General features: G+C 39.0%; 1 protein-coding gene across 1 annotated transcript; it reads left to right on the forward strand.

Moving 5' to 3' along the window:
- Nucleotides 1–1172: 1172 nt before the first annotated feature.
- LOC140234597 (ubiquitin-conjugating enzyme E2 A) lies at nucleotides 1173–22768 on the forward strand. Its single transcript, XM_072314624.1, has 6 exons — nucleotides 1173–1385; nucleotides 6258–6338; nucleotides 7454–7479; nucleotides 18786–18875; nucleotides 19617–19705; nucleotides 21173–22768. Exons 1-6 carry the CDS (start codon nucleotides 1342–1344, stop codon nucleotides 21302–21304), a joined length of 462 nt encoding a protein of 153 aa, XP_072170725.1. The 5' UTR covers nucleotides 1173–1341; the 3' UTR covers nucleotides 21305–22768.
- Nucleotides 22769–23210: the final 442 nt, after the last annotated feature.

The raw sequence follows: 23210 nt of genomic DNA on the forward strand, positions 1-23210 counted from the left end.
TGCAATTTAACTGATGGGAGAGTTTTTGGCAATAATATCTTCACCTGTTTTGTCAGTGTCACTCAAACATTTTAAAGTTGGAAATTTATTATCCTCCCCTCCAAACATTTTTCTTTTCCTCTTGCTACACCTTGGCCCTGTTGCATAAATAACTGAAATAAATCAGAAAATCAAACAGAAGTCTCTAAACACTAAATTCTGATCGGTCGATACCTGACTTTTACCCTTGATTTTCTAACTACGTTTGATTGCATCTTATACATGTATAGGCAACAGGCCCCTGGTATTTCACAACGCATGAAAGTTATATTGACTGTAGACGCAGATGGCGCTAGATACCCATGCATTATGAGACGGACTTTATTTGTCACTGATCTATACAGCTATCTAGATATATGGACCTCTCATTGGCCAACAAACTGGCTGTATAAACAAGTGAAGCCGCCGCGCCGCCATCTTACATCCACACTCCTATTCCATGGTATGACAATTTGCACGCATTATCCAACAAAAGTTGTCAACAAGATCACAATGAAGTCGTGAGCTAGCTCTGTACACTGTTACACAAGAATGAATGACAGTGATAACAGTAAAATTTTGCTCTCGGGTCACCCCAAATGATCGACTAGGGTACAGTGGAGAATATATTGGAGAATACTTTACACTGCTCATTTTTCCACTAATAAATTATATTCATTTCTGGTCAGTATTCCTTTGCGTTTGTTTCTGACATCTTCAATAGAAAAAATATGCAATTACCCCCATTTCGTAAGTTTTTCAAAAGAATGTAAATCATTGAAAAGCGAGTTGACGATAAAAAGAAATTATCAATCAGCTACCTGGCAAAATGATGCGTTTGTAGGCACCAGAAGTAGGGGCAACGGGGAACTGAAGTATGTAATCGGGCACTGAATATTCAACACCCATGCACAGAAAGTATGGGCGTGTGCGTGTTGAGATGGCGGCGCAGTGGCTTCAAAAGCGCTTAGACTATGAGTTATCCAGAAGCTTCCTTATGGGGGATCAGTGGTTTTTGCACCGTCTGCACATCACTCAGGCACACACTGTAGCGCACGCACACATAGACAGCGTATGCGTAGCGATGAGGTCATTTTTCTCCGGTTGGTTGACGTACGAGAAAAGGAAAACATTTGCAACACACTCACGTTCTATGACACACTACTACTACCGGGTGGATTGGGGAACCGTGGAATTGATCAAAGTCATGCAATGAAATCTACGAGAAAACTAGCATAGCCACGGCCATTCTAACTTTAGAGGAGTTCATTCTATATCCTTGTAAATATATTTATTTGAACTCGAAGAAACTTTTCACAAAACATGTCAACTCCGGCGAGAAGGCGGTTAATGAGAGATTTCAAGAGGTGAGTATCGTTGCGAAACTCGGGCCATTTTGGCATGACAATGCCATTGTCAATGGATATTTTCGTACGCTGTGCGTGTAGTGTACCGTAGCGTAGTGTAGTGTACAGCCTGCCTATCGCCTAACGACAGAACGATGCACTGACTTTCAACCTAAGTCCTAATAAGGTGCAGTGTTTGGTGATTGTTAGTTCTCATTTTAAGTGATAATTGAAAGCTGAACTTCTTGGATCTCTCACTATGCTCACAGTAGAATAATTCGTTTTGCCTTTCACTGTAGAACATAATTCCAGTCAGTCATTTCTATAAATCTGCAAGAATCTTCTTTTTTTTTTTTCAGGATTGAGGGAGGCAGATAAACAGAAGAAGAAGAAGAAGATTGAATTGTTGATGAGAATTGTGATGCATGATGCTTGTTATGGATATTACAGCCGTTGGTCTAACGTTACAGAGTAAAATTGGTGCAGTGATGCTTTACACTATAGCTACACGCAGCCGCTGTAGAGACAGCGGCTGCACCTGTATTCCTTCGCAGACGTTGTAATTTTTCAGTGTGGTTGTGCGACTCCTTCATGAATATCTTTATTAATCGTGGAAAACTAAAATACAAGGAATTATCGTAATCTATGATAATCATTCTATAATCGGTATGCGATTTTTTGTTTAATTATGTCAAAAACTCACCGAAATCTGTGGCTGAAATCAGGTCTGTAAACGTCCTTATTGCTTCACTCCTCATCTGCGTGTTATTATGAATGGCATTCACTCTCATATACTACAACGTACAACGTAGGTAGTCGGAGAGGCGCCCTCTAGCTCTCCGACTACCTACGTTGTACGTTGTAGTATACGAGAGTGAATGCCATTCAAATAACACGCAGATGAGGAGTGAAGCAATAAGGACGTTTACAGACCTGATTTCAGCCACAGATTTCGGTGAGTTTTTGACGTAATTAAACAAAAAATCGCATACCGATTATTGAATGATTATCATAGATTACGATAATTCCTTGTATTTTAGTTTTCCATGATTAATAAAGATATTCATGAAGGAGTCGCACAACCACACTGAAAAATGACAACGTCTGCGAAGGAATACAGGTGCAGCCGCGTCGCTTCGCGACAGCGGCTGTGTGTAGTTACTTTACACTAGAAACAGTTGCACTACCGTACGCGTACAGTACAACTGTAGATCTAGTGTAACTTGTAATTTATTGTCGAACCACTAACAACAGAGTCTGAGAGTGTGGACCTATGGTTGGGCTTGGGTGCGCCACATGTTTATAGCCATTCTAACATTCAACCAGTGATTGTAATGTCAAAACTGACTGGAAATCGGCTAGAAATGTACTCTCATTGTGGAGAAAACTAACAGTTACAACACAACAACAGATTATGATGCTGTCCTCAAAATTGAAATTTGAGGTTGCCTTACAAGAATATCGCCACGAATCGCGAGCGGTGTCAGTTTCCTCTCACTTATTTTTGTTACGCCAGATATCGCCACCCCGAAACTTTTACTGGGATTTTGATGTGAAAAAACAATCAAATTTACTTGATTTTTGCCTCACGAACGTTAAAAATACCGCCAGTTCAGATCCCGATCTGGCACATTCATTTTGGATTTTGTCTACGGAGATACATCATCTAGAAAACTGGCTAAATGCCAAATTGAAAACTCTAGAAAATCACAAATTTGAGCAATTTGATGCCTGTTTCCACCTTGTTTCTTTACGGCAAATCAAACCAATGCATGTTCTCTGCGTATTGCTCCTATCGTACTGCGCACTTTTGTCTTGCTTTGCGTGCAAGCAGCAAATTTACATGCGCTATGGCGATAAGGGGCATGGTGGCGAGATATGACTTACCTATCATACACACACACAAATAGCACCAAGATAATAAATAGGTCTACAATAGAAAAGATCTCATATTAATCTATTAAACAGCCCTGTCACTGTACAAAAGTTGCGGCAGGTGCTGCCCTAAACTATACACGGCCCAGTCGCTGCATAAATAGTGCTTCGCACAGCGTCTGGTCGGGCTAGTGCTGCCCATGGCATCTGGTTGGGCTAATGAATAAATCTAATACGCATCATGGACAAGCCCAAACCAAGGCCGAGGGTGTCTGAATTTAGTTTATAGTCGACATGAATCTGATTAACATGATCAGCACTACAGTAGAACCCCTCTAAAAAGCGAGTCACCCATAATTTGACTATTGTACTCCCGCCCAAAATTTGCTACATAAAACCTACGCTTTTGCATGTTGTCAGATTTTGGCACAGTATTTCGAAACTTGGTGCAGGTCTTTTTTTTTTTTTTTTAACTTCAAAATGACCCTGTTTTATGCAAAGCAAGCCACCCATAATTTGTCCCTGATGCCGCCCAAAATTTGACCGACTTCTACATGTAAAACCTATGTCTTTAGGGTGTGGTAGATTTTGGCATGGGAGGTCGAACCTTGGACAATTTGCTTTATAAATACAGAAAAAAAAACCCAGAAAATAGACCGCTATGGGGAAGTGTTTGAAGTGAGAATAACCATCTGCAAAGATCCGAGTGTGCTTTGCGTGACCGCCCGAATTTGTTTTGACTAGGCAGTTCAGTGCCTTGGTGTAATAGAATATCTTTACCTTTTCCTTGTTCAACAATGTAGGTACCCTATCTTTTTTAGTCTACACACTGATCAAGACAAAAAACGTTAAGAAATTCCTTAGGCTTACAATGCTTTGTATACGGGGTCACGTATGTATTTGTAAAATAAACTGCATTCTTTATTTTATTCACATATGAGCAAAGCAGAGCATGACAATATAGCTAAACACAGCCCTGTCACTGCACAGCAAGTCACAACAGGTTGTACCAATCGCCATAAAAATACATGAGGACTCGGTGCGAGAGAATGGATTTTGAATTGGTTACATTATGCTTGGTAACTCAGACCTACATAAATCTAATGATCTTGATCATTTATGCTGTATTTGGTGTTATTGATTTTGACTTGAACACAATTTGGAACTTAGAATCCCACCAAAAACAAGAAAAAAAAAAAGGGGGGACAAAGCTTTGCCTACACACTGTATATCAAGTACTTTTCTCTTCATGGTTCCACGTTACAAAGTATTTTCTTTAGTAATGGCAGAAGTTACCCACATGGTCATCACTGCACTTTTAAATTGGTCGTGTGGCAGTACACTCAAGCAGCGTGCACACAAAAGTGACTGCTGTCTAGCAGACAATTAAAGGTGACACACACACAATGCTCACTACAAAGTACATTTGTACCTTGAAGTAGTGCTGCATAGGACAGGTTTTTGCAGTCAGAAACACAAATTTTGCGCCTCATTACGTGACAGTTTGCTGTGTATTGTAATACCAACTTTAAGTCCAAGCAGTAATCATTTTACCAAGTAAGTAAAATATAAAATTTGAGGTAGAAATGTTACATGTTTGTAAGTGCCCTAAGGTGTGTCCTTATCCAAGTGTTTTGGTACTTGTCAGACGCTTGGCACAGCGTCTGGTCTGACTAGTTGTAAATACAGGGGCATCTAAAAAGTTGCACCAGACCAACTGGCATATATAATAAAAGAATTTGTGACTCTAAATGTTGCAGAACATTTCCCACAATTGTCTTGGCTGAAGAAAGAGAGCACAGGCTGTTAGCTAAGGAATCGGTGCTATTGGAGACTTACGGGTATTACTGTACTGGTCTAAATAAGGAATATTCCAAAGTGATAAGTAGTTTAGCAGCTTTGGCATTATAATTGTTCAATAATGTAATAGCAAACACAAATCCATGTTGCATAGTATCCAACTGCATGTCAATGTTAGTACCCTGCTGAATCCATGAATTTTTGTTTGATTTTTTATTATTGCGTGTATGTGTTTTATTGTGTTACCAGTTCAGTACAACATCTACACTTTACATTGCATTTTTTGTTAAAATTTTGCCTAATTGTACACATGTATGTGGATGAACTTTCTTGAAAAGAGAGTTGCCTGCTCAAGAACAGTCCAGTTTGTTTTTCCTAGCACAAATGTGTATCAAAATACAAAGTTTCAGTCTTGCCACTCTGCTGGTGAGAAAACAATTTACAACTGTTTGCTATTTTCTCATACAAATTGTATGTGCCCTAACAAGGAGGCTTTGTTAGGCTTTTCATTGTACAAATCATACCGGTATGTCATGTGTGTCATAGTGCAATACCAAGAACATGGAGGTACATGTAGAAAGCAGAGTATAACTATGGTTGTTTCTGACACAAGGGCTGTTTGAAATCTGGATTCCCTTCCAATGAATGAGTCTGAAATTCTGGATCTGCGTCATTTTTGAAAGTCCATTTCTTCCCATGTCATGAGATAGGTGCCCTAGTTGCAGCCCTGATGACTCATGAAAAAGTTGCTTTCTCACCTTTTTATCCTGTACAGAGCACTTGGGCAAGTTTTGACAGAGTTGTCTTTGTAACTTTGTGTCCTAGAGAGGGTGTTGAATAATGAAGATGACGATGATGATGATAATAATAAATATAAATTGCTGTAAAAGTGGATATTTTCATGTGAGAAATTTTTCACTCTTGGCCAGGTAAGATAATTTTTGTGTGTTTTTAATTCCATGGAATGAGAACATTATTGATGGAACACATGACTCGCAAAAAACATTCACATGCTTTTATATTTGTGCCAGCTTCTCAATCTGTTTTCATGAAATGTGCAAAAATTTCCACTTGAACAGTATGTTGCACCAAATCTACTATTTGGAGTGCTCAAGACACATAAATACAAAGACAAAAACACATTTTTTAAAGCAAGTGTCAACTACTATAAGCTTCCACATAAAACTCCCTTTCCATCTTTTGCCCTCTTCCTGACAGACTACAAGAAGACCCACCTGCAGGTGTGAGTGGTGCTCCGTCAGAAAACAACATCATGCTATGGAATGCTGTTATATTTGGGTAAGCATTCTGTCTTGTCCAGTGGACTGTGAAGGACTTCACTTTCTATGCCACTGTGTTCCAGTCATGAGATCTTGATAGGAAGTCCATACTTGGTGTCGGTACATGTATGTCAAGCAAGGCAGTTAGATATTGTCTTGCTGAGAACATTGAATATGTTGATACTGCCATAGATTTTTGTTTTTACAGGAGAACATTTTAAAAAAGACTGTTCCATTGTTTGAGTGTATAATGTATTTTTTTTTTTTTTTTTTTAAGCTGTATTCAGAGGGTCCAGAATGAGATCTGCAGATCAATGACATTGGACTTATATTATGTTATGTGACTGTACTGTGGGTATGACAAAAGTTATACCAGTATGTTTGTTGTTGTTGAGCAATGTGGTGGAAACTTGTCTCAAAAATGTCATATTGAAGAAAACATGTTCAATGAATGAATGTTTGTTTGTTTTGAGGGGTGTTGTGTATTAATAAAAAAAAAAATGTGATTGACAGTAACAGAACAATATCCAAGTCAAAAAGACATGTACGTGTAATTAGATTTGACTATAATTATTCCATCAGAAATTGATAGGAACAGTTGGAGCATCCATGGTTTTTAAACTTTGTGCACTGTGATGTTTAGTCCTGCTTTGAATTAAATGCATCTAAATTCTGATAGGCCATGAGTTCTCTGAAGAAAAAGTAAACATGCAAAACCAACCACATTGAATGGATGGTTCCTTGTATGAGACACAAAATGTGATTATTTCATCTGATTTTTTTTTTTTTTTTGTTTGCTGACCACACGGCTGCTTTCATCTGTTACCTATGGGAGGGAAGTGAATATAATTAACACTGGAAACATTGTCTCTGAGTGTTGTGTACTTTATTGAGAGTAGTGCATTCTGTTTAATGTTTTGCTCTTTTAACCCGTGTAACTACTGTATGTACACTGTAGTTAGATTACTTTATACTGCTGTACCCTTGTATATATCTATGGGATGCATTTGTTCAATTGTGCTTGTCATTTTAGAATTGAAAATGATGAAACATAGCTTGTGTGATTGTTATGCTCATGGCGTTTCTGTTGTCATTTTGTGGTAACAGAATTTTCTTCTACCTATTTACCCACAGGCCACATGATACCCCTTTTGAAGATGGTAAGTTTTATAAAGTTAAATACATTGAGTGGTACATGTAGCATGTTTCTTTGTTCACCTAAAAAACAAAAAAGAAACACAAATAAAACAAAAGGATGTCAGTAAATAGTAAAGTAAAAAAAAGGAAACAGTGATGAATAAGCAAAGAAACTGTTTGTGTTACATGTATGTAATTGTTAAGTCTTTTCTGTGGCTTTGTTTTGCTTGTTTCTGTTTTTTGTTTTAAGCTGTCTCTTTTGTGGACTTATTACCTCTGCCAAGGGAGGAGGTTATGTTTTCGTTACCGTTGGTTTGTTTGTTAGTTAGTTTTTCCGTGTGCAAAATAACTCAAAAAGTTGTGCACGGATTTGGATGAAACTTGCAGGAATGGTTGAGAATGACACAAGTAACAAATGATTAAATTTTGGTAGTGATCCGAGAATTTGGGGGACATTTATGAAGGATTTTTGATATTTTGACAGGTAGGGTCAATGAACACGGGAGTTCAAGCTGCGCATTTTTGAGGTTTTTGAATGCGCACTAAAGTGCGTGCTCTAGTTTCTGCCAAAGATAGGTAAGCGTCTTTGGGTTCTGCTAGGGCAAGGCGCGCCGCGCAGCTGAGGGTTTATGACGTAACAAAGGCTTCTATATTGGGAAATCGGGCAATTTTTCAGCATGTATATGTATGGGTGTGGAAACCACTGATCTCTATGGAAGAGCCCAAAGAGCTTTTCCCCAGTGGTGGAGAGGAGAAAAATCTCTTTGGGAAGAGCAAGATCATCGGTGGAAAGTAGCTGCTTGGCGGAGGTCTGCACTCTCAGAGTGCTTTTTATGCCTCCGCCACGAAGTGGTGCCGGAGGCATTATGTTTTCGGGTTGTCCGTCCGTCCGTCCGTCCGTCCTTCCGTCCGTCCGTAATGAATTTTGTGGACAAGGTAACTATCGAAACCTGTTGAGGTATCCTAATGAAACTTGGCATGTATGTGTATTAGGGGGTGAAGTTGTGCCTATCAACTTTTGGGTGCACATGCTCAAGGTCAAAGGTCAAAAGGTCAAGGTCAAATACATAAAATTTCACTATTTCCACCATATCTATTGAATGCCTGAAGATATTTTCTTGAAACTTAGTGTATACATGTTTTACCCAATTAAGATTCTCTGGTGAAAGTTTGGGTCATGAGGTCAAAGGTCAAAGGTCAAAAGGTCAGGGTCAAATACATAAAATTTCACTATTTCCACCATATCTATTGAATGCCTGAAGAGATTTTCTTGAAACTTAGTGTATACATGTATTACCCAATTAAGATTCTCTGGTGACAGTTTGGGTCATGAGGTCAAAGGTCAAAGGTCAAAAGGTCAAGTAAAAATATTAAAACTTCTTTTTTTTTCTCCGTACCTTGGAAAATTGTTCAAGGTATCTTCATGGAACATAGTATATACATGTACTGACTGGAAGTGATTATCTAGAGAATGTAGGATTCATGGGGTCAAAGGTCAGGGGTCAAAGGTCAAGTGCAAGACTTCAAAATGTTACTATTACCCTCATATTTATGCAATGCCAGCAGGGTTATTTTTTTACACTTGGTGTATGCGTGTGTAACCTAATAGAAATTCTCTGAAAGTTTTTTTTTTTCTCTTTTTGCCTCAAAGGTCAAAAGGTCAAAGATCAAGTGAAAGTACTGAACTAACTTTTTCCTCCATATCTCGGAAGTGGCTCAAGTTACCTTGAAACTTAGTACATATTATGCATGTTCTACCTGAAAGTAATTATCTTATGAATTTTAGGGTCTCAAGGGCCAGATGAAAATGGTAACAATTTACTATTCAATTCAGAAATTGCACTTTTTCTCCACACCTGTACCTTGAAAATTACTCAATGCCTAAATGTATGAATGGGTCAAAGTCAAGTTAAAGTCCTTAAATCCCTAGATACATGCTCTCCTATTCATCCAATTAAACCTACGTCAAGGAAGGTGAACATTCAACACATTTGTGACAAACTTGTCATTCCAATATTTTGCCAATTTTGTGAAAATGTAATCACACAGTGTCCACATGTACTATCTAGACCTATTGGGAAAATCATGCATTATGGCGGAGGCATACCAGTCGCCAAAGCGACATTTCTAGTCTAGTTTGCACTGTAGTTAAAAGGTATTGTGTGTATCTAATGTACTGAGTACTAACAGTATTGTAGTCTGTCAAAGAGGTTAAGTTGCATGCCATATGTTGGTTATGTCTCTCACTTCCCTTCTTGTTACCGTTGTTTCGGTCTGTATGATCTGCCTTTCCAAGTGCTTCCGTTACTAATTCAGATAGGCACTGTACTTTCTTTGACATTGCTTGGTTCAAAGCCTGTCAAGGATGCAAGCCATAATTAGGCAGGCTCATCATTAAAGGGGAATTTACCCCAAACATACAGTCAATTTAATGTATGCAGAGGTATTCGTGAAATACATTGTGAAGTTGAGAAAAATCAGACAATCCTAATAAAAGTTTTCAAATGTTTTTGAATCCAAGTGCTACCATACCCCCCCCCCCCCCAACCATACTACCATAAAGTCTCTTTATGCATGTAACTTCCTTTTATTCTACCACTGCTGGACATCAGGAACTGTTGTAGCCTCTTGATATATAGGAAAGTCCCTAACCAAAAATTTAAAAATTAAAAACTTTTTCCACGTATTGTCCTATTTTCCGCAAACTTCACTGACGCTTTCCCCTGATAGTCCTCCATTCACTGAATCCACATGTCAGGGAATAATTTACGAACTCAAATTTGATCAGCAATTTCAGCTGATGAACAATATTTCACACGGTATCCTGTACACTTCTATGGAAGAAAACTGCTATACAAAAGTTAGTTTTTGTAGCAGTGGTGTAAAAATGCATAGCAAATTGCGATGCGATACCAGGACAATTATTCCCTGCATATTCATTTTTTTTTTTGTAGTAAATCCCTTTAAGCTGCACCAGTGCTAAAAGGTTAACTTTTCCCTTCTGACAGCCAAGCAAGAGAGCCATCACTTGTCAAGTTGTGGTTTACTTAAGATAATAATGACTTTGCGGCCCCCTATTCAATAAAGAGCAATTGGCATCATCCTGGAACGTGGGACACTGTCACACACTGTTCCAGCTTGCCCAGCATTTTATGCCACTGAGCCTACTTGTTCTCCTCTTTTGCATGTTTTTGGTTACAAGCATTTAAAGATAATAAAAAGTTTTGGTACCTCAAATATTTCCTTGTCTTAGTTTGTGTTTCAGGTTAAAGTACCTTTCATATAACTAACACTGTGAGACTTACTCGCCCCAAAGTGCTCTCATGTCTTAGTAATCATGCAATTAACTGCGACCAGCAGCCCCATACGCATAGCGACCAGCAGTCCCATACGCATAGCGTAATCAGGCTTCGCATTGTAGCATTCAGGATCATGACAGATGTAGTATCGCGGGATAAATGTTAACTTAAAATCCCATAAATTCTTCAATTTGAAGACTTACCAATTAAGGTGAAGTTTTGAAAACAGGCTTCGGACAACGTTTGGTTCTGCCTACAGTCCCTTTCTGTTCGAATTGATGACTGAATGTGACTCGGCCGAGAGGACCTTGGGAGAGCTACATACACCATGTACACTGAATACTACAGCCAGTGCATGCGAACACATCACATGCGCACAAATTTCAAATCCCATATCAACGGATAAGATGTTTGTGTGCGCATGCGCTGGCCGTAGTAGTCAGTGTATGCATCGGTCCATGGTGTATGTAGCTCTCCCAAGGTCCTCTCGACCGAGTCACATTCAGTCATCAATTCGAAAAGAAAGGGACTATTGGCAGAACCAATCGTTGTTCGAAGCCTGTTTTCAACACTTCAACTTAATTGGTAAGTGTTCAAATCGAAGAAATTTTGGGATTTTAAATTGACATTTACCCGCGATACTAATTCTGTCATGATCCTGAATGTTACAATGCGAAGCCCCATTACGCTATGCGTATGGGGCTGCTGGTCGCAGTTAGCTATGCGTACAATGGGCTGCACGCTGCTGGTCGCAGTCAGTGGTTTCGTACAATATTTATTGACGCTGTACGGCGACGGCTCTGGTACGAAACCATTATTGCATGATTACTAAGACATGAGAGCACTTTGGGGTGAGTAATTCTCACAGACAACGTACTTTAACGTGAAACACAAACCAAGACAAGGAAATTCAGGGAAACTTTTGAGGTACCAAAACTTTTTATTATCTTTAAAAATGAATCCTATGGTGTGTTTTTCAAAGTGTTCAAAGAATTCAGAATGTACCTGTGTGTACTTGTTTATCTATATACATAGATACACTGTAAATTATGGTGTGAAATTTAATAGGACATAGTGCCGTTGCCAAACAACGAAAATATAACAAACAACCAAATAACAGAGAACAAGCCCTTGCTTTCTATTTTGTTCATTTTCTCTTACTTGGTCATTACCGTCATACCAACACTGAATGTTGGTGAAATGATTTCCTGTTCACTTGGCATTCTACTGTATAGACTCCTTTTTTTCTAATGACATAAAAATCAACCCATTTTCTGCACCAAACATTTCACTCAAATTCATCCATCATGTCAGCACTATCTCCACCCATTGCATGGCAGTATCTGTGCTCATCGGTGAGATATCATTCCCCCCCCCCCCCCAAACGGCTGAAAATAGGGGGTGCAGTTAATACACAGTTATTTACGGTTATACATGAAAAAAGAACTGTTACCGTTTCATATCAAATATTCACTGTAATACTTTATAAGAAATCAACTACCGCGGTACGTATGATTTCAAACTGAGGCAAACAAATTGTCAAATATTTTTAGTCTTGAGTCTATTCTCTTGTTCATTTTGTTGTTATTGTCTATGGCTATGAAACCATCACTACTTTCACTTTCACTACTTTTGGTACATGTTATTTTTGTCCCAATTCATTATACCACAAGTACCACATAGCAGTGCGATCATGTGATAATACATTTCAGCCTTGCTTCTCTAAATGACCCAATTATGGCAGCAACTCAAGAAAAAAAGCATTTTGCATTTTTGTTTTCTTTTCACTTAAGTTTACTATGCATTGATGACAAAGTATGTCGGTTCCCTCCAGTTTAGAATGACCATTATCCTGAAATAGTTACAAAAACTTTCCCTCAAGCACTACAAAACCCAGAGTTTTCATATATGATCTTACATCCCTGGATCAGTTTTATGACTGCACACGTTGACTTTAAAGGACAAGTTCACCTTCATAGACATGTGGGTTGAGTGAATGGATCAATGTTAGTAGAACACATCAATGAGAGTTTGAGGAAAATCGGACAATCCGTTCAAAAGTTATGAATTTTTGAAGTTTCTGCTCAGTCACGGCTGGCTGAGAAGACTACTATAGCTTGTGATGTCATATGAGTACAACTATGTAAAGAAAGTATAAAGAAAATTCAAGATATTCTAACTTTTCTCACATAATAAAAGAACACTTGATTTCTCTCCTTCAGAAGTCAAGGGGAATAATATTACCCCTAACATAAGTCAGTAACAAGAAGAGGAAATGTGCACTTTATTCAAAAAGTCAAGTTTTGTGAAATTCTCTTTTTATTTTCCTTATAGCGTTGTACGCATGTGACATCATACACTGTAGTAGTCTTCTCCAGCAGCAGTGATTGCACAGATATTTTAAAAAATTATAACTTTTGAACGGATTGTCGGATTTTCCCCAAACTTTCACTGATGTGTTCTACTAACATTGTTGCCTTCACTCAATCCACATGTATATGAAGATGGACTTGACCTTTAAATAAGTCATCTGTGATGTTTTAGTCTAGCTTGGGGTACATGTAAGTGCACCTGTATACATCTCTACTGTGACACAAACACACTTCAGACACGATATTAATTCTCGCTATCGCCAATGACGTAAAAAGTACCCGGATGTTGATTTAAGCGTCATTTACGGTGCATTATGGGATAGTCCGGTAGCAAAGTCACTTCCGTTCGTACGTGCGTGAATGCTATTTACACATGCAACCGACCGTATTCTACGTGTACTTCCTGTTTTCTCGACTTGAATTACAGCTTTAATATGATTTGAAATTTCTCTATTCTTAAGAAATTGCTGTTAATACGACTATTGGTTGTTGCCATGTGTTGTTCGCACGACAATAAATGAAAAAAATCTGCAGAAATAGGACCCTTACTGGCATGCGAGACGTGACGTGGCCGCGTGGGTGAAGTTTGCGGGTGACTCCACAGCGCAGTACGTGCACGTGCGACTTATTAGTAGTGGTAGTAGCACTAGGTAGTAGGCCTAGTGCCTACGTACATTGTACGTACACTGTACTTACTTGGAAGAAGTTGCTTCGGAGACAGGATAAGTTCGAGATCACTGTTCGTTCCCGATTGTGTTCGCGACATTTCAACAGAGAACAGATAAAAAAAAAAGATGGGCATTCCATGACGATATCCAGGTGGGTGAATATTTTCCAGCATATTTTCAGCGTATGCAGAGATGACTGATCTGTGATGTGCACATCGATCGCATGATCAAGCAGTACGCTGTACAGGTATGTGTGTGTTAGCTTAGTGCATGCTAATGCAAGGCCGGCTGCCTGCGGGGACTCGACTACAGTGTACGAGTATGACAGGCCTGGCCACTCGCTGGCTCGGGTTGTACAACCGCCTACTGTACTAGTATCCGTGGTCGGAAGTGCCCTTGCTACCAAGTGCACTAAATCTTGACGAAAAAGCCACATCCGGGTACTTTTTACGTCATTGGCGATAACGAGAATTTAAGCAGTTACATTTTTTTTTTTTCATGTACATGAAGATTGGCTACTATAGAAAAATCCCCTTGAAGTGAATGTCTGTGCAATGTACACAGTGCATAATGTACAATGTACTGGTACATCATGCCCATATACAGCTAAGTGATTAACTAAATTGTATTTCATTAGTAAAGTGACTGATTAATGGGTCTGCTCTTGTTAAGCACACACACACACACACACACACACACAAAAGAAAAATTACCAATCATATTTACATCATGGAGGGAAGGTCATCTCATAGGCCACTGGTGTGATGTCCTTGAATGGCCTTTCTGTGCGGATTCGACAGCGCATTTATGCAGGCTCATGTGGTAGAGAGCTGGGTGAACTGTTGCACCTTCCAGCTTGTGCTGTAGACAGTATGAGCATAGTAGGCAAGCTAACACTATTAATTGATTGTAGCTGTTGCTGTTCTATGCATGAAATTATTGTAAGATCTATAATTTTGGCCAGGGATGTATTGTGTGTTACATGACAACCACATGATGACAGACAAGACTGACATTGCCCATTCATTTGAAAATATACACTGTACATGAAAAGACCAATTATGTTTACAGTGATAGCCAACATTACTCACTTCAGAGTACAAAGGAACAGTAGTAGTTTTCTGCATGCTGCAATTCTTCAGCCCACATAATATTACAATACTGTCTGCAAGGTTAGCATCCCTGACTGTATCTGCCAGAATTCCATCATGTTCACATAGAAAACTTGAATATATACAAACATGCATACAGTAGGTTCTCATGACATGTGTTTTCAGTAGTATTGATGACTATGATCACAAGATATGAAAGTGTACAAATTTGTCACAATGACAATCTTAAGAGTTTCATTTCAGTTCATGTTGTTAAAATCCATATAATTTGTGAATTAAACAGAAAATTTGTTCTGCATAGAAATTACAAGAGACCACCTTGATATATATCCCTTTGACTACGAGATACTTTTAATGCAGGACATTCCTTTTCGCGTATTTCGCTCTATTTTTGTCTAGCTTGAATGAAAGAACCCACTAAATATGTAAAAGCCTTTACAATATTATCTGTAAATTTTGAATGAGATGACAATTCAGGTGTGAGTTTTTTCAGTTTGTTTTTTAAATTTTAATATCGCAACTGCTGATCTGTAAAGTAACAAACATGTTGGGAAAAAAAAGGAACCAGTGGGACTCAAACCTGTCATCTACTACTTTCCGGGCAGCGACACTACCACCAGGCTGTCCCTGGTTGCCGGCAGTGACAATTGTGCAGCGCGAATTCAAGAATTCGCGACTATGTTTTGTTTCTTTTTAGTCGCTCAGCGCGAAAGATGAATCACACAAAAATATCAACATTTACAGTACTTGCAACACACGATAGTTTCCCATTTATGGCACACTTGATACCACTGTATGATGACTTGCATCTGATGTCTTTATTTTTATGACTGATATGTATGAGAAAGTGCGTCAACAATTCTGAAATTACTCTGCCAAACAAAGTATAGAAGAAATGCTCACCAAAGATTCTTTTTAAACATTGCTTTCATGTATTTGTAGTAGGTCTCAATAGACAATACACGTACTGTACATGTATGTTCATATAAAGTGACTATCAGAAGTTGTATTGCAGGGCCTTTTGCTTAAATATCTCGCTCATCCCATATATTACACAGTATAGCTATCTAGAGACCAGATATAAATTCATGGTGATATGATTTTTTTTTCCCCCCCGGAGACACTACCAGTGAGTATGATAATTGTGACACTATTGTATAATGGGGCTGGTAAATATATAAAGAAAGACAGCAAAATCAACAAACCTTGACCATCATACACCATTGTGTCTACTACACCCACACCATTTTGAAAGTTTGGCTGTCTTTTGTCAGCCATAACATTTGTGCTTGCCACTGAAAATCACATGCAAGAACAAAGGTTTTAGGGATGTCACGCTTGACTGTCATATCCTGCACTAGTCTGCTAGGGGTGTACATGAAAGGGCAAAATGCAGAAACTACCAAAAACAAGTCCTCTTTATTCACAGAGTGTAGTTGCACTATGTGGAGTAATCGTTCTCGATTACTTCCTGTTGGTCATGTGAATGATATCATGGGAGATTTACAACTAGCTTTTGCTAAGTCTACAACCTGTGTCTGCTTGATGTCATATTACTGCTGGTTTTTGTTGATACTGTAGTTTATGTACACTAGGTTTGTTTACCCTGTTTAGTGTCATGTTTTCCCCCAATATTTTGCATCAAGCTAAGGGGGTTTCGGATTAATTTCCCAAGGCTAGCCAAATGGTTTTGCTTCAGAATTTTTCTCCCCATCTCCACCCTCTCTTTTGTCTTAATACCCACTGGCCAATGAAAGGGATTTATCAAGTATAGATAATCTGTTTGTGGTCAGTTGTCCAAAATGCTAGTTTACTTGGACAACTCTGATTGTTTGACAATTATCTTTCCATTCCAACCATAAGTCCAATTGTGACCACTCTTGGGTCACAAAATACACATTTTGATGTTACGGTACTACCCAGGTCACCTGCCAAGGTCAGAGGTCACTCAGATTCACAGGCTAAACTATAGGGGCCTACTTGCCAAACTCTCTTTCTTTCTCTCTCTCTCTCTCTCTCTGTTTATTATACTCACTGATGGTACACATGAAATTAATAGCAAGGTTTCAGATTTCCAAACAGGTTCTGAATACTTTCCCCCCCCCCCTTTATTTCCCCCTTTTTATGATGGTACCGTCATGAATTCGTATGTCCATCATTTATGCCATGCAGCTCTACTGTAACGTACATGAAATGATTTGTAAATCTCACACGAACTGATTGCTTACAAAAGTCTTTGTTATTAGAGACGCAGTCACGTCCTCATGCCAACATATGGAATAGTGATGTCCATTGTTGTATTACATCCCTATCCCCAAGATTGTGTGTATGTGCAGAGAGTTCACCCATATTCCAAAGGGATTCTCTTGTAAACACAACACCCCAAAGGTACATTGTACAGGCTGTCACAGCACAGTAGCGTGTGTAATTGATGACCCTGCTCATGGGGTTTTCTGATATGCACAGAGTTCACTATTATTGAGATCAATTTCAGCAGTGGGAAGGACTGTAAGGATACATTCAGAGCTTTCTGCAGGTATGATCTTATTGAATCATAGTTACAACTTGAATGTTACGAGCTGGCCCAAGGCTGTGCATTCATTTTACACCTTCTACCATGTCCACGATTTCCAAACCTGCGGAGAAAAGTGGATATTATGATTCCTGTCTAGCAGTCAGAAGGTCATCAGTTTGAATGCCACTTGAGTATGAAAGCCCATGATTTTTTTTTTCATAGCTACTACTCAAACACTGAATAATCTCAGTTAAATTGTGTCAATGAAGGGCAATTTGTCAGTCAGTTGCAATAAAAAACAACTCACTAAGCAAGAATCATTCATTTGGATGATTGCATAGTACCTGCTGCAGAACCATTACTGGCTATTACAGAGAAGCTTGGGCCCTAGTCTAGTGGATATGATGCCTATCTACTATTGAGGAGGTTGTGGAACAGAATCTTACTATTCTCAGGGAAGATTGTTTATAATAATAATAATAATAGCTGGTTTTTATATAGCGCATTTCACACACTTCAGGGTTTCAATGCGCTTTACAGACTATTATTACCCCGGTCACTGGATACATTATTTCCAACCAGCACTAACAGTGCTCATTCTCCACTCCCTGGGGAGCATTCCAGCCAGTCGCAGCCATTTTACAGGCGCGCACATGCTGATCAACCATCATAAGCTTTCTCATCCTACCAGGTACCCATTTATACTCCTGGGTGGAGAGCAGCAATGTGGATAAAGTGCCTTGCTGAAGGGCAAATGTGTCGGGCTTGGCATGGGCTCGAACCCAGGAACCATACCACGCTCATGTCGTTCACAGACGAGCGCTCTTATCCACTCAGCCACGACACCTCCATGAATGAAAAGAAGGAAAGACATAATATAAGGAAACACATGAGATATATATATATATATTTTTTTTTTTTTTTTTTAAACTGTAATCGATTCCACAGAATCTGCAAGGATATATACTCCAGTGTATTCATCATTGACATTTTTTCCCCCCAGAAGTATGCTGACCTCATTATATGCATATTACGGTGTACGTGTGTAGTCCCGATCGACAGTCCATCATTAAGAATGTGTCACTGCGAGTCCAGATCAATAGCCATTCCTCAAAATGTGTGAAACTTTTAAAATGCCTTGCAATCTGCATTGATGTACATATTTCATTCAAATTTCTTCAGAAGTACATGTACATGTACATTCACCATGTTGTATTGTCCAGATTAGAATTCATGCTTTATGACACAATATGCTTTACATACACTTTTGTACCAAGTTTACTGTAATCTGTGAATCTTATGCTTATGACACATTAATTTCCCATTCTTTTCTTTTCTCTTATACTTCTCTGCCATCGTTCAGGTACATTCAAGCTGACCATTGAATTCACAGAAGAGTATCCGAACAAGCCCCCTACAGTACGCTTTATATCAAAGATGTTTCATCCCAATGGTGAGTTGGCATTTCAATAGAAGTAGAGTTCTGAGTGGCAGTTGTGCCTTATCATATAATGTAAATATCAAGTGTGAAGAACACTTATGTTTGTGTTTTTACGTTCAGAGAAAATTTGTGTTACATTTTAAAAAGAAATTCAAACCTCAAACTTTTCTTGAGAACATTTGTTGCCTGTATTAGTAGTATCTGCTTGAATAATTTTGTCAGAGGAAGCTATTCACCAAAACATTAATGCAGTTGCATGGTAAGTTAATGGACAAGATTATCATGTGAAGAACCCGTACACCCATCCATATTAGGCATGCATTCTCATGTCGTTATTGCTCTTGTGAGGATTTTGGTTAGACTCCATTTTTGTTACTTGCTACACCTTCTATTGTAAGACAGCTAGAGCTCTACTGTATACGAAACGAGAAGGTTTACAGTAGGCATTGTCAAACATATTTGTACTTTTGTTTAGCCATATTTAGATGGTCATTTCTGATGAATGTGTCTAAGTAACTTTTAAAGCAAAATTTAGCTAGTACAGGTTAACCGGACTTGTCAGTGAGTAGCAGTCACGGATCAAAATTGAAGGAAAGTTCTGCAGAACAGAGTTTGTTTTTTTTTCCTGTCTTTTAGTAACATGTAATTCATTATAGTACTCAATGTCTGAGTCAGATTTTTTTCTCCTCCATGAAGGCAGGAGCTGGAACAGATGCTGTAACCATGTCATGAACTGATTTTTCTCCTCTGCAGTATATGCTGACGGAGGTATCTGTTTGGACATCCTTCAGAACAGGTGGAGTCCAACATACGACGTCTCTGCTATCCTCACCTCAATACAGGTAAATTCTGAAAGTCTATGGCTCCTGTTCACAAAAGTGGTCTGAATCAACTCCCCAGTTTGAATTAAGTCTCTGGGCTAGATTAAGAGAGAAAGAGGCATTCCTTGCACATGTATGTGCCAGCTTTGCTTTTCTCATTGGAGGTCTGTTGAGGTATATCATGTGTCATGCGCATGTATGCAGTTAAGATATAAGTATGTAATCCATGGAATAGGTGTAAAAGTTCTACCTTTGTGAATTCTGGCCTGGAAGTCTATGGCCTGCATTCACAGAGGAAGTTTGAATCAAATCTCTCGTTTGAATTTAGTCTATGGACTATAAAAGAAAGCATGAAATTATTTTGTCTTGCACATGTACATGTCAGCATACATCAAGTTTTGAATGTCTGTTGGCATTCGTGATGGTGTCACAAGCATTTTAAATGCATTCAAAATTTGCATACCCTGTGGACCAGCTGTATGCTCTATACGTTTCTAAGAAGCTGTGTTCATTCCTGGGGATTTGTTGCTGAAACGTGTCATAGAGACTCTGAAATTCTCTGATTTGCATTAATTTCCACTTTATTGCTACCGCAAGCCATTTCTGCTGACCTATTTCAACATTCAACCTCATAAGATATTTATGTCAGATGACTGATTTGCGCCAAACTATCGTTGTATGTCTACACACGACAATGTGCAGATGAAATGAATTGACTTCCATTCCTTACAAGTACTCCACATTTAAAAATGCATAACTCCATTTCTCACCTTTCCACATTTAACATTTAAAAATGCATAACTCCATTTCTCACCTTTCCACATTTATTACTGTATACGCCATATATTTCGCGAGTCTAAAATTTCGCGAATCAGGAACTCCCAACAATTTCGTGAGTGGTTAAATTCGCGATAGTGGAGTCTTGCACTGGAATGGAGAAGTGAACACACGTACATTACATTCACATCGGGATCAGAGTCAATATTTTCATGTGTCTTTAATTTCGCGAATAGCACCTAACTCGCAAAATTCGTGAAAATAAAAACCTTGCAAAATATTCGGCGTATACAGTAAGTGGAAACAGCAGAATGTTTAAACTGTGGAACATGGTTAAACTTTTCTCTAGCCTGTGGATTGTTAATGCACTTTTCCTAAGTGCATGGGACACTGCATAGCTTTATCAATTCTACCTCTTTTCCTAATGACCCAACGCAAAATCATCTTGCAATCTTATGGCACCAGACAAAATTTTTATTGTAGGCGATTTGTGATTTGACCCTTATGACCTGTTTATCAGCCAAATGTAAATGCAAAGTACTGCAGCCCTTCTCTTTGGACATCAAATGATTCTTCAGATAGAAGAATATTTACATGAAATGAAATGATGGCTACAGTCATGTATGTGTCCTCTGATTCCAGGTATTCACTCTTCTCAACTATTGTCTTCCCCTTACCTTTCCTATTCCAATGAAAATTGTCTCTCCTCAGTCGTTACTCGATGAACCCAACCCCAACAGTCCTGCCAATAGCCAAGCTGCGCAGCTGTACCAGGAGAATCGTCGCGAGTACGAGAAGAAGGTGTCCGCCATCGTGGAAGAAAGCTGGATCGACTCTTTATGATACTTGGGAGGAGGGGGAGTTCACACTTGGAGAAGGAACACAAGAAAGCACCCGCACCTACCCCAGTCTGAACACAGCTACAAATCACAATGCATAGTAACACCCATCTCATACCAAACATCAGTATTTTTCCTCCCCAAAATTCTTTGACCGTCATATCCAAGCTGGTTTATAGTGGTAAAAATCCTTCATTGCAGCATTGTGCAAAAGCTTAACCTCATTCAGAGGGATGCATATTTCAATAGTTTTTCTTTGTTTTATTGAAGTTGTGTAAAACTGCCACTTGTGGATGCTACACTTTCTCTCTCCATTGTTTTGTTTGTTTGTGTGCATGATACCTTATCATGAATGGGGGCGGTGTTTGTTGACTCTTGCCGACCTTGTTAATCTCAGATCAATGTGCCCTGTATGTTGAATGCAAGGCATTTGCAGTCAAGGTGCTGTTTGCTCCTCAATACACGGCATGTCATTTCTGTCAACACGCTATTGTGATATCTCTGTAAATGAATGTCATGCCAAAGATTTTCTCCTCATTGTTAACGAGGATAAGTTCAGGGGAACTAATATGCTCAAAACCTCCCAAAACCAAACCACCCCAAAAAAACAAACAAACAAACAAACAGAATGCTTCGTGCGATAATTAATTTTTTGTTTTTGTCTACATGCAGTATCTTTCAGGCCACACTCAGTTTTTATCATCTGTGTTGATTTAACAGATAACTCATAAATGTCTTGACAAGATATTTGATAAGCTCCTCACTAGCCATGCGCATACCCCAAACATTGAGGTACAATTTTTCATCTGGCCAGACCTTCAAAAAGCTCCAGGCTCATGGGAACATCAGTGTATATTTATCAGGATTTTGCTCCGTAAGCATGAGTGTACGGCACCGTGCAGATGCTTTGATAGCAGATCACAAAACGGGATAGTGTACAAGTTTGGGCAGCATTGCTAAAGCTTTTGGACTGTGTCGTCAACAAAACTTTGTAGTACAACATTTGCTAGACCGTGTCATGCTCGCCTGCATCAGTTTTGCTCTCAAATCTAATGTGAAACGAAACATTTTACGTCATGGTGTAGATAAATCTGTACATTCTTCTTGATAAATGAATTTGAGATACAACGGGATATAAACATGTATGTATGTAAATTGAAAATTACAGACGGAGAAAATGATGCTAGAAAGACGTTTAGAGAATTTCGATGACATACATCTCTCTTGCACTTGTGATTGTTGCTGTAAGTACAGCACACATCAAGATTTTGTGTCTTGTATATTTTATATTCAATTTTTTTCGCTCTCTCATGAGAAGTTTGGGGAGAAGGAAGCATGGGATAAAATAAGACTTTTCAGCTCGCTTCTGTCATGTTTGATTTTTGGCATGTTTAGGGCATAACTGTAAATCATGTTTTTGGTTTGCCGAGTGCATGGAATGATAATTGTGTTTTTTTGCATGATTCTACTTTTTAGCTCACCTGAGCCAAAGGCTTAAGTGAGCTATTGCGATCGCCCTTTGTCCGGCGTCCGTCGTGCGTCGTGCGTAAGCTTTTTACATTTTCATCTTCTTCTTGAAAACCCCAGGACCGATTTTCATCAAACTTGGCAGGTAGCATCCCCAGGGGATTAGGAACTCAATTTGTTAAAATGGGCACCATGCCCCACCCAGGGGGCCCCAGGGGGCCCAAACCCCCCAAAATTAAGGAATCTGTAAAAATCTTCTTCTCTAGAACCAGAAGTGATAGAGCTAAGTTAATACTATGAGTTAGTACAGTGATGACTGTAGTTTCAAGTTTGTTCATGGCAGGATCAGGGGTGCCCCCTTGGGACCCAGGGGAGGGGGTGGGGAGGGGTTCTAATGGGGCCTAAATTGTACATTTTCATCTTCTTCTTGAGAACCCCATGAC

This window comes from Diadema setosum, chromosome 11 (assembly GCF_964275005.1).
Source record: "Diadema setosum chromosome 11, eeDiaSeto1, whole genome shotgun sequence".
In the NCBI taxonomy this organism is placed as follows: Eukaryota; Metazoa; Echinodermata; class Echinoidea; order Diadematoida; family Diadematidae; genus Diadema; species Diadema setosum.

Excerpts from the sequence above, each read along its gene's own strand:
- LOC140234597 (XM_072314624.1), top strand. The coding sequence starts at position 1,342 with ATGTCAACTCCGGCGAGAAGGCGGTTAATGAGAGATTTCAAGAG. Across the intron at positions 1,386-6,257 it reads TTAATGAGAGATTTCAAGAG|ACTACAAGAAGACCCACCTG; the intron begins GTGAGTATCGTT and ends TCTTCCTGACAG. Across the intron at positions 6,339-7,453 it reads TGGAATGCTGTTATATTTGG|GCCACATGATACCCCTTTTG; the intron begins GTAAGCATTCTG and ends ATTTACCCACAG.